This window comes from Taeniopygia guttata, chromosome 2 (assembly GCF_048771995.1).
Source record: "Taeniopygia guttata chromosome 2, bTaeGut7.mat, whole genome shotgun sequence".
Lineage (NCBI taxonomy): Eukaryota > Metazoa > Chordata > Aves > Passeriformes > Estrildidae > Taeniopygia > Taeniopygia guttata.
Window position 1 is genome coordinate 25,979,012 of NC_133026.1, and position 12,280 is coordinate 25,991,291.

Here is a 12,280-nt window from a genome sequence, read left to right on the forward strand (position 1 = left end):
TGGTGGAAGGCCCTGGAAGTGTTCAGAAGACAACCAGACATAGCACTGAGTGCTGTGGTTTAGTTGGCAGGGGAACTGTTTGTTCCAAGACTGGACTCAGTAGTCACAGAGGCCATTTCCAACCTTTATGATTCTATGAGCCTTTTCCCCTTCTTTTGCGGGGGAGCAAAGGGACACCACATTGAGTATAAATTTTCTCACTGTCCTTCCTTCTGGATTACTATTCAGAAACAAAGGGTTCCGTACTGTCTACAAACTGGTCATCTTTTATCTTCAGATGCTTGTTACGTATCAATTCAACAGACCAACAGCATTCTAGTGGGAATAAAGTTGTGGTTTTTGTCAAAATCATTTTATTAAAGAGTTAATGTCACAACAAGCTTAAAATAACACATGCTTCAGAAACAAACTGGATGAAAAATTCTCAGAACAGAAACAGAAATGGATTGAGATGGCATGGCAAAGCATCCATTCCATAAAACTTCTGCAAACAAGTGCGAATTCTGTTGGTGCAATGGAGAAAAAACTCAGAAAAAGAAGCCTCCTGGGCATGACTTCTCTTATGTTTATATAGTGCAGTCTGTCAAATAAGTTAGATTGGAAAAAGCACAATTTCGACGGCTGCACAGACCCAAATTTACTTCTTCAATATTTAGCTCCAGCACAGGTTTTTCAGCTGTGAGTACTAACAAAACAAAGTTAGTTGACATCTTAACATAGCAGTAACAGATATATTATATACACGTAGATGTTTGACTCATGCAGCCTCTTCAGTTACATGATTTTTTTTTAATTTACTCAAGAAACATTATAAAAAAATAGGTTTGCAATTTGTATTTCACTCCGGTGTTAGCTCCACATCACCCCAGGCAAAGACAGTGTTTCAGCAGACAATCTAATTTGGCAAGAAATTTGCCCTAATTCTTAACCTCATTTTTGTAAGTCCACATAGAAAATAAATGCGAACTCTTTATACAAAACAAGAGGAAATAACTGTACCTATAGAAAAGGGGATTAATTCCCTTTAGTTTTGTTATCATGGCACATACTTTATAGTTTCACAACAGCATACTAATTTTCATTTAGTTTTTTTAAACTCCAAAATAGTGTTGATGAAGGGAAGAATGTGAATTACCAGAGGCAGCTGACTCATGCATTAAGCAATTCATGTTCTTTATCAGTTTTCCCAACAGCATCAGGATTGGATAATGGGTCAAGGTCAGCAAAGAGACTGAACCAAGCAGTCAAGTCTTTAGGATTCTTTGTAGATTCTGGAAAGAAAAAGAAAAAAGAAAGAAAAAAGAAATGTACAGACTTGTCAGCTATTTTAAAACAAAACTGACTGAATGTTTGACTGAGGTCAAACAAAATGGCATGCTATTGTTTAATTTCTTACCAAGGGCACTTCTGACAAGAAAACCAGAATGAGCATTTGAAAACACTATCTTTGTCAGAATATAGAACTTTAGTAAGAATGAGTGTTTTACATGTCTGCTATGTGTTTTGTATGGCTCCTGCCATGATAAGTATAGGAACATTTTAACTAGAAATAGAAACAATGTCGCTCTGTCTAGCTTTGTTTCATGAAAGGTATTTGAGTGTGCCCCTGCATGCCTGCAAACAAGCAAAAGGAAAGTGAAGGCAAATTTTACTTTCAAGCTCTCTTACAGGACTAAATTCCTTTGCCTAAATCCAATTCATGTGACTGTTCCAACTCCCCTGTATGCAACCAACAAGGTCATTACTCATCTGGAATGAAGCTTTAATGGGAAGGTACTGGCTGGAGAGAGAAAGAGAGGGGCTATATTTGATAGGCAGTCCCCAGTACAGCTTCTAGTTTAATTCTGATGGATGTAGACAAAATGTGAATAGGGAATATATCCAACAGCAGCTGGACAACTCCACCTCTGTGTCCACACTGATATATATATGTATTTCACAGAGGTCTCCTGCCTGCTTTTATTCCAAATGGGCAGATCTTCAGGTGAAAGCAGTTACAACTTTGCCTGCTATGAAGAAGGTACATCTCCACTTGCTTTTTTTTTGTGGGCCTATGCCCAACATGTTTTATACTGATAGTGAAATAAGATATGCTCTTCTCTCAGAGAGATAATGGCACATGAAAGCTTTCTTTGTGACACAAAGAATTTACAGACAAAACAGGCTCTGCCTGGCATGACACTCCTGTTGGTACCTGCCACTTTCTGAACTACAGATATTTAAATAGCTGAAGTTCATTCCTTTTGCTGGTGCCAGTCCTGTGGCTGCATAATCACACTGATTTCCAAAACAGTTTCCAAAACATCTTAACGCTCTTTTTGGTGTTGTGGTTTTTTTTTTTTTTTTTGCTGAGCTGAAAAATCTCAGGGGAAGGAATACATGTCAACCCTTTCTTCTGTATTATCAAATGTGAATGCACACAATTGGCTACAAACTGGCAACAGAATTCAACATAATTCTGGTTCACTTATCCAGAAAATCCTAGTCAAAAATCAGCAGGCCATCTCAGTAGATGGCAGGACTATGCACTCTTGGCTCAGTTGCAACAACTGAATTAAGTTTTAAACAGATAATTACTGATATCATTTGTGTGTATAAAAAAATTGCAATTAGGGCTCTTCTGCCTTATCAGCAGCCTGTATTTTAGCCACAATGCTAAATCTTAGAGCCTATAAACATTGTTTATCTCAGACAAAGTGCATGCAGATGCTAATCTGTGCAAGTCTAAATTACAGTAGATAAAAGAAACTGTAGCTTCAACTCCTTTGTTATATAGTAAATTACTCTTTTGACATGCTGTTAGCACTAAGCCTACCAAAAATATACATAGAAAAATGTATCATACACCTAATCAAGGTGAAACAGAGTAATCAGGGAGCACAAGACTGAGCTGTACCTACTACAAAAGCAAGTTTTGTTACCACAGTTACTGAGAAGATATGAGACACCATACAAGATACAAGTATGTAAGGAAAAGCCAAGTAAACTGGAAAAAATACACAATTATCACCTTTCACAGGCGTCTTCTCATCACTCACATTCTGGCTGTGTGGTTTCTGTGCTGGCTGTGGTATTGATGGTGGGCTCACACTGCTGGCTGCCCATCCTAAAATTCAGTAATACAGCAGCATTACATGAGGAGGTACTTTGTTAATCCCAACACCCACCCCAGTGTCTGGCAGCATCAGACAGAGGAGCAGAGTATTACGTTTATGCCCATTCATACCTGTCTGTGTACACACTAAGTCAGCAGTCAGACCTGCACAGGAGCAACACCCTTTACAAGAGAGTATCTCTAGATCCCTTTTACCAATTTCAGGCAACTATACTCTTTTCAAACCTTTCATCTGGCTAGAAAATATTTTTGGTTTTCTTATTGAATCACAGTTAATACTCATTCAGAGAAAAGCTAGTTCAGTGATCAAGTCAAACACAGCTGTAGGGAAAAGAATCACATTTGGGTGGAAATACCAAACATAATAAACATTTTTTTCCAAGTCCAAAGACTTTCATTTCATCCATTGTTCCAGACATAACCTTATTTAGAGACCCTATATTTTTTTAGTCAATTTTCAAGTAATTCTGGAAAAAAAAGATAATTTTTTTTCTTCAGCAAAACACTGAAGAATTAAATTCAAGATTAATTACTTCAAGTTAATTTAAAACTACATTTTAATGGACTATTTATTTTTTCTCTTTATTTGAAAGGAGAGTTTTAGCAAAAAGAGAGCAACTATGCAAGAAAAAGTGAAATAATTTTTTTGTTCTTACATGAATATTCTATATCCACAAAAGAGTAATGATAAATACAGTTAATAAGGCCAAATGAACGGGCTGGCAAAATGAACTAGGGGTAATAAACTGCAGAAACATATTAGGAAAAAACCAAAAATTTTGAACCTTGCTTAAGAGATTTAAATTCATATGCTTTATTACATTTAGAGGACTGAAGATAGTGTTTCTAATTTAATTAATATGTCCTTTAAGTTTGGCCTGGTCAATTATCCATCTAATTTGGCAGTATCATAAACAGGATGCTCATCTATGCACCTAGCTACCATTTTGTTATTCAGTCTCTTTTTTTGTACAAGTGCATGCTTTCACATCCTTTTTTAGTCTTTTTGTCCGTCCTCCCCTTACTTTCTGCTCTTTTGGGAGCCCTGTCTGATACTGGCACCCAGCATTCTGACAGGTAATGCAACAACCACATCAGTCACATCAACCCTTTCTCTCTCAGTAGATTATTCTCATCACTTTCTAATCTTACCTTGCCTATAAAAGGTCTAAAGCCCAAGCTGTGTTATAAAAAGAGGCAAGAAGAGGTTTTCTGTAAAATCACATGAATCAGGAAGGAAATTTATAGCCACAAACATCCTCTGTATCTATCTCTAAGGAAACTAACCAAAAACATCTTCAAAATCTGGATGCAGAGTGCTCACATGTATTTGCTCTAGACAAAGGTGATAAAGGCTCGTGAGCCAGCTTCTGCCTTCTGAAAGTGAGGTTTTAGACTTTAATCTTTCAAATAAGCAAATCTGAATGATAATAATGGAAAGCATGGCATTACCCCTTCAGAATGACATACTTTTCCAGATGTTTTCTCTGCTTGTGTTACAAACAAGAATGGCAGAGGTCAATATACACAACTACAGTAGACAGCAATGCTTTAGTGTGCTTGGAGATGCATTTGTGAGAAAGTGTTTGATATGGCAATGAATGACAACAGGTAAATTCAGCTGCTTAAACAAAGAGAGCCAAATCCTAATCTGATAGAAATGAATGGGAGCTCTCCCAGAAACTTTCTGTGAGAGTTCCAGTGACTTCAGAAAAATCAGGAACTGGCTCCTGGCAACACCACTGATATTCCTTTACATTGGTGTGCTTGGCAGGTCAGGGAGCAAAACACTTCAGACCAGTGAACTCCTTCAGAGCCCTCCCTCTTTTTGAGTCCCTGGACCAAAGCCTGTTGGGCAGCACATCCATGCAAGATGCTGTGGCCTGGATGTCATTTAATGAAATGCAGGCAGCTCACTTAGAAAACAAGAACCTAACAATAGCAACAAAAATCTAACCAAGTACACTCCAGAAAATATGTGATGCTTTCATAATGACATTACTGACTTATGAAGGTACTGGGAAAGACTGACACAGAATTTTTATGAAATTACTTTCATGAATTAAATTTTTAGTGAGCTACAGAGAACAACTTTACTTTTCGAAACCAAACCACAGGCTATCAGTTTGGAAGTAGTTGTTGGCCCTAAGCCTGTTTTGGTTTGCCTGTTCACAGGATGGCTTTGTTACATGGCCAGACAAAAGGTCATTGCCAAGACAGCAAGGAAACCAAACAGCCTGCTGTTCAGCAAGCATCTTCACCAACATTGCAATGATTAAATTTAGAAAAGGAAATGGTGAGCTGTGCATTTTCTTATGAACCAGAATATATGCACACATAGGGAAGATAAAGAGGAGCCCTTAATGGTACGAATGAGTAAGTAAATGAGGCCATAAACATCACGCAAAGAGAAAGCCAATGCTCCCTCTGAAAAAGCAGGAAGGTTTCAGTTGCTGTATCTGGAGGAGAATCTAAAAGATATATTGGGAGCATGCTTTGTTTCTATTATATATACACACACATTTATATGTATTTTAAACCAGCACCTGGTAGCCCCATAGCAATTCAGAGTCCCATTGTGCTGGATCCTGCCTATAAATACAGCCAGAGAAAACTCTGAGCTGGGAATTCCTGACCGTAACACTTTATAACCTGCATAGCGTTGTGCCTGTTTTACAGATTAAGATCTGAGGCAAAGAGAAAACAAAGCCCCAAAGATTTATGAGTGTGCTTAATGTAAAATAAGTAAGTAATCCCACTGAAGTTAATAGAAAAGTTAATGTGCTTAAAGTTAAGCATGTGAGTTTTAAGAATCTTTATGGTCTTAAGGCCAAATTCACACAGGAAGTATGCAACATTGAGGCTACAGTGTAGCACCTCACACTGAATAATTATTAAGCAATCCTACCAGTTAGGGAAATAAATGCAGGAGATGTATCACAAGTCCTCAGTAAAAATATTATTCATATATTCTAATATTTCTAACTTGTATGTCTAGATATGCTTATACTCCAGTTAGTATTAAAAAAAAAAAAAAGTCTCTCTTCCCATATTTAATGATAAGATCAAAATCTGAAAGAAAAGTTGTGAAGTGAAATGAAATGTAGTTTAAGATTAAAGCTGAGTTTTTACGAGATATAAAATGGACCAAATTTAATCTTCTGTTAAAAAATAGGAAACAAAAAACTTGGAAATATTTAGAAAGATAAAACACTTAGAAAGAAACAAAAGAAAGTGTTTCTAAAGAAACACTTTGGAAAGAAACAAAACACTTAAAATATTATTTTCAGATACAATCACTCAGCTGACTAACCCTTACTTTTCACGTGCCGGTACATCAATTACCACAATCTTCTCCCAAAACCTTGGAAACCCATTTGAAAACATCCAAATGTTTTATGGTTTTTTTTTTTTTTTTTACTCAAAAAGATTTTGGAATACCATGTTGACTGGAATGGATTTTCCATTTCTACTATTCCTTGAATGCAACATTACTGAATTCTGATTTTGAAGTCTCTAACACTGCACCCAATGCCAGTGCAAATGAAAGCTAACAGCCACACCAGAAAGGATGCACAACTCTGCTTGCTACTTATACCTAAAAAATATTTTCCTTTAAAAACATATTTACATTAAAAAATGGAAATTGCACTGAAATGTAAAATATATTTAAAAACATGTAAAGCTGTCAAAAAAGAAATCAATCTCACCATATTTCTGTTGCTATTTTTAGTTATTTTCTTAAGATCATGGACCTTATAAAAATACATCTAAACTTGTGCATCATTACAAATGTCATTCTCCCATTTTTCATAAATGCTGAAGCCAATGAACCGAGATATCTTGCTTTAGGGGTGCTAGTAGTAACTGTATTAATTATAAAGTATGTCTGACTTTCCTATTCCTGACAAAATGTCACAGGGTCATTTTATATCATGTATGACTCTTCCAGTTGCATGGGTTCTAAGAAATAGTTTCCAGGATAGGATCAGCCTGCTACTGTTTCCTATATTGCTCTTCCCCAAGTGAGATTTAAATGACTTGGGACAGAGCCCGAAAAGGCAAGGTCCCCTCCCAGCTTGCAAAGCCCTACAGAAGATCCAGCCAGACTGTAAGGAGCACAAAGGTAGGTGCTGTTGGCTGTTTATCACCAGACTGCCTTCCTCCCTCTCTTCCTCAAGGCCAAAGCAGCAGCAGAAAGCCCTGCCCTAGTTCCCCTCTTCTCTTTTCCCCAGCAGTAGCCTGGAAAAGCCAAGAGAATTAACTGCACTGAAGAAAGAGGAGAGAAAGAGTTGCATCAGTAATCAGCCTGCAAGAGACATCCACCTATATGGTTGCTAGGATGAGATAATCCATTCTACTTGATTCATATCCCTACATCCAGTGTATAGGATGCTTGGGAAAAAAAAAAAGAACACAACAGATTTTCACTACATGGTTTAAAAATAGTATCCCCAGACGAAATACAGTAATCATTTTTGGTTCCTTGGCCCCTTAACAGAAATAGATGTTGTGATTAAATCAGTAAAACCCACTCAAACATCTTCTGTTTCAGGAATAAAAATGATCTTAAAGTTCTACAGAACATTTCAAGAAATTAAATGAAAACATTTAAAACAGTAATCTTGACTTTAGGTTTTTTGGGTGCTTCATTCAAACACTGTATGAGAAAGGCTAAAAAACAAGTTACTCATGTTTTTTCTCCAGGCCATACTCTGCTTTAATTTCAGGCACAATTTCTGCGGCCATGGCACAATAAAAACTTTCATCACACTTCGACATACCAGAAAACCATACTCTAAACCCTAACTCCAACATACTGACAAAACAAGATGAGCTCTCACCATGTAAGGATGACTGCAAATCATTCATGTTTTGGTCTAGCAGCTGTGAGGGTAAGTAGCCTGATGGTGCTGGTACTGCAGACGATGAAGTGCTCTCCCCATCTCTAGCTGAAGGGTTCATGGAGAGATCAGCAGCCTGTCCAAAAACAGCTGTCCACTCTTTGCTGAATTCCCCCTCCTCCAGGGAGGAGGCGTTGAGGATCTCATTTAGTAATACCATGTCATCCTTATCACCAAGTTCTGGCTCCAAGGATCTCACAAACTTTTCCTTTGAAGCTGTCTCGGAACAAGAGAATCAAGATAAATAATTTTTTTTAGACCAAGTAAACAAGGAACTTTTTAAAACATACCAAATCTAGGCTAGGTATGTTAAGTGAGATGGAGTTGTTTTGAATGAATATTTATCCTCTTTTTTAGACTCAATTCTCTTGGACATCTGGGTTTATACCTTATGCAACAAATAATTCCTTCATTATCTTAGATAACCTCACTGCTGTTAAGACTCGCTTCTCATTAAAAATAATACTACAAATATGCTTAAAAATCTATTAAACACACAAAAATCATTACACAGTCTAATATTTAAATAATTGGAAAATACTACTTCTATGTTGGTTCTTGAAACATTATATGAAAGTCTCAAAAAAACCCCAGACTGGTATAAACGAAAAAAAAAGTAAGACTTGGGGATTTAAGAACTCCCTTATGACCTTCTGATCAATGCTTGAATTACTGGGGCATTTCCCCATAAAAAAAATTAGTCTATCACACAGAGTTAGATTTCTATGCTGACCATTGCTGTAGTATTTTTTTTCTTCTCATAAGCTGCTGAGAAATAATCAGGGCTCACTTTCCTTCTGATTCCCTGTGCTAGTTTTTCCAGCACCAGAACTGCAGCTGAAGAAGCTCTTACATCACTTGAGCCACTGCTACTTAAAACAAATTTTTTTTCCTGTTCTAGAAATGTTAAATAGTTATATAAAATACATGAAACTGGTAACCAGGATCATTATCCTTTCCCAAAATATTCTCAGAGTTAAAGAACTATCAAGGACCCCAAGTGTTATTTTACTTGGAAGCATTTGGAGTTCCACTGTGGAAGTCTGCAGATGACAAAAATGGTGGTTAACAAGGCTAATAATGTTACATTCCTGAAATCCAGATCAGTTTATCTTAATTATGCTTGTTTCAAACTTGTGGTAAGGCACAGAAGGCAACTTCAGTTTTCCAAAGTTTCAGTAGATCAGCTGAACTCTCCAATTTGGATTCAACTTACAAAATGCTTTTAACCCTTTTGGGTTGGGAAGAAAGATTGACAGTAGAAAGTGTTTGCAACAGGCCATTTTACTGAAACTCAACAGCCTTCTCAGAAAAGTTTCCTGGTAACAGCTGTAATAATTTATAATTAAATAGTTGAAGTTGAGTCAGAGGAGGAAAAAAAAGCACAAAACTGTGTTTTAAAATAGGCTCATGCGTCAGCGCACACACCTACGAACTAAGAAACAAATAAACCAACACAAATTAAAATGATTTTATTCATTACTGAAGTCAGCTGTGAGATTCAACTCCTTTCTAACTCACTATTTTGATATACCTCTGTATTCCCTGTCAGGGTCTAAAAATTAGAAATAGAAACATTAGAAACACGTCAATTCTCCTGATGTTCTCCCTAGACTATAACTAAAATACCACAAAAACCAATTTGTTCTTATGAATTTTCAGGCTGTTTCCCATCTTCAGATAAAGAGCAAAGAATATTAACATTGTCTAAGTACCTCCAATTCCCCCAAGTTATTCAGCAGATAAGACAGAGGGGTAAATCCTCCCATAGGGAAAGACACCTGTTATTTCAAAGGCCCTTAAGAACTCTGAGCTCTATGGGGCATCACCACTTCAAAGCTGCTCTCAGGAAGCCCCTTCATGAACTTGCAGGGGGAGATGCAGAGATGCATTTGTAGCAGACCTGCTACGACACAGCACCAACACCACACACAACCACAAGTGCCCTGAACGGAACAAATGCAGCAGCACAGCTCAGAGCCAAGCTCTGCTTCATTTGCGGAACCATTGCAGGAGCCCCATCTTGACTTTAGGAGCAAGTACAACATAAAGCTTTACATGTGAAGAGCAGTCAGGTCTTGCTGCGAGGGTGTACAGCCACCAGAAATCTGAGGAGTGACACATTTTGTGGCTCAGCAATCTTCCTAATCTTCCTGTGGGAACTGTGCAGCCATGGCAGGGCAGGATAGGGTGTGCTCAGGCTCAGGCTGCTGCTCTGAGTAAGCAGGAGCCACAGCAGGTTTTACTCCTGTTTGCAATAAAGGTTATCTAGAAACCAGCCTTGCTTACCGAGATATTACTCATGTGGTATCTCTGCTAGATTACTAAAATGATAGGGACTTTCTCACTTTACCCATAAATCTTCTATTACTTCTTTTCCTGTTTCTGTTTTCACTGCCTATTTTCAGTCAAAATCCTTTTTCTGTCTGCACATGCTGCCCCAACCTTATAAATGCCCATGAAAAAAATCCAAACCTTCCATTAAAACACTGAAAGAACAATGTGACTATATTCTTTCTGTTCTGTTTGAACAAGCCTCTAGCAATGCTCACAATTCCACTGTAAACTTACCTCATTTTATTGCTATTAAAAAAAAGGGAAGAGAAACTAAAAATATTTACGACAGTACATGACTGGCAACACATGATAAAGACTTCCTTCTGAAACACAAATGTAAGTGTATCTCTACCTATATTGCTTCACTTAAAATAGTACAACATTCATTAGCCTAAAGCTAGCTAATGTGTAAAATTAGGACAAATGGCTGATATTGTAACACTGCCACAGCCAACCTAGCCAATGCAGGCACTCCACGGCAGTTTTTGCATTAATTTAACTGTGTAAGTAAAGAAAAAAGTGTTCTAAGTGACAGAGCTAAGCTTGTATGAGCAATAATTGTATGTATTATCTGTATCTCCACTAGGAAGGCCCAACAAGGAACAGAACTGGTAAGAAGAAAACCAGCAGAAAAAAAATGCCACTAGCAGACATGCACCCATCTTTTTTATTAACCACAGAAAAGAAGTCATTGTTACCTTATCTATTCATAGATTAGGGCTGCTTCTGCAGACAGCTGAGGAACTTCCCTGATGCCTGCCTTCATGGGTGATTTTCCATATGGATAATTTCCCCCCCTGTGCAAGACACTGCCCATGGCAAATCCAAGTCAAGGTGTTTGCAAATGTCCTTACCTACCACGAAGGCAGTGTTTTAAATACCCCAAATGCTCTCAGTCTGACTGACTAAACCACACAAATGGATTTTCTTTCTTTGCTTCATTTGCTTTTTGAGTTGTTACAATTGTTTTGGTTGTTGAAGTTTTTTTTTACTCATTCTTCTGACATGTATGAGTGAAACTGAAAAATTATAGACAGCACTCTAACTTCTTATGAAAACTTATTAAACTTTAACCCAGATATTTCATATGTATTCTGGTAAAAGAGCATATCCCCTTGAGCTGCCAGGGATCTCACAGAAGTATAATGACAGCACAGTGGATTTAATTAACTCTCTATCTGAAAGAAGTCACCAGTTCTTACATGGTTTTAAGATGACTAGATTATTTGTTTCTGATATGTACATTTTTAACACAAAATCTTGTGGTTACTAGTGTATTGCCAAGAGTTGTAGCACATCAACTAGAAAACCCAAATGAAAAATTTGTGAAATGTTATAGGAGGGGTAAGGTTTACAATGAAGCCTACTTCAGTTCAGCAAATAGGATATAGACCAGTCTACCTAATCTTGAATTACTGGCATAAACATTTTATCCCCACTAAGGTTTACTTCATATTGTAACATTAGGAATAGTGTCTCTGCTGGATTTCTTTTAACACTATTTAAATACTGCAGCTGAATAATTTCATGCCACCTTTCAGACTGTGAAAGAAATTAAGATCTAAAATTAAAAGTATACTTGGCTACTATGATTGAAATAGATGAAACAGATATGCACAATCATATCATACCATTTTCTTCAGGCTGCAGGTCTAATAACTCATCTATAGCACCTAAAAAAAAAAAAAAAAAAAGAACAAATACAGAAAAATTAAAAGTCACAAAGGAAGATCTGCAGTACACTGACAATCAGTATGTAAACATATAAAGATAACTTTCTGAAGTGTCTTCACCTGAGTTCTGCTCGTGGTTACAATGTCCTTGTAAAGTGGAGATGACATCCTTGCCATCATCAGCTGTAACTGAGATCCATAAACATGTCAAATTGCACTTGGCAGGAGACCATGCTTATAAACAACACCAC

General features: G+C 37.1%; 1 protein-coding gene across 5 annotated transcripts in view; it reads right to left on the reverse strand.

Annotated features, from left to right (window-relative positions):
• Window positions 1-330: 330 nt before the first annotated feature.
• The window catches only part of ICA1 (islet cell autoantigen 1), a 64,750-nt gene continuing 52,800 nt past the window's right edge, over window positions 331-12,280 (reverse strand). For 3 of the 5 annotated variants that reach the window (XM_072925557.1, XM_030264718.4, XM_072925558.1), the window contains 5 exons: window positions 12,150-12,218; window positions 11,988-12,029; window positions 7,960-8,235; window positions 3,011-3,106; window positions 908-1,271 (listed from right to left, as the gene is read on the reverse strand). In XM_072925557.1, coding sequence (XP_072781658.1) covers window positions 1,150-1,271; window positions 3,011-3,106; window positions 7,960-8,235; window positions 11,988-12,029; window positions 12,150-12,218 — 605 coding nt within the window. In that variant the 3' untranslated portion in view covers window positions 908-1,149. Of the gene's footprint in view, window positions 1,272-3,010; window positions 3,107-7,959; window positions 8,236-11,987; window positions 12,030-12,149; window positions 12,219-12,280 lie in introns of all 5 variants that reach the window. The other 2 variants (XM_012571548.5, XM_002197711.6) reach the window with 2 other exon arrangements.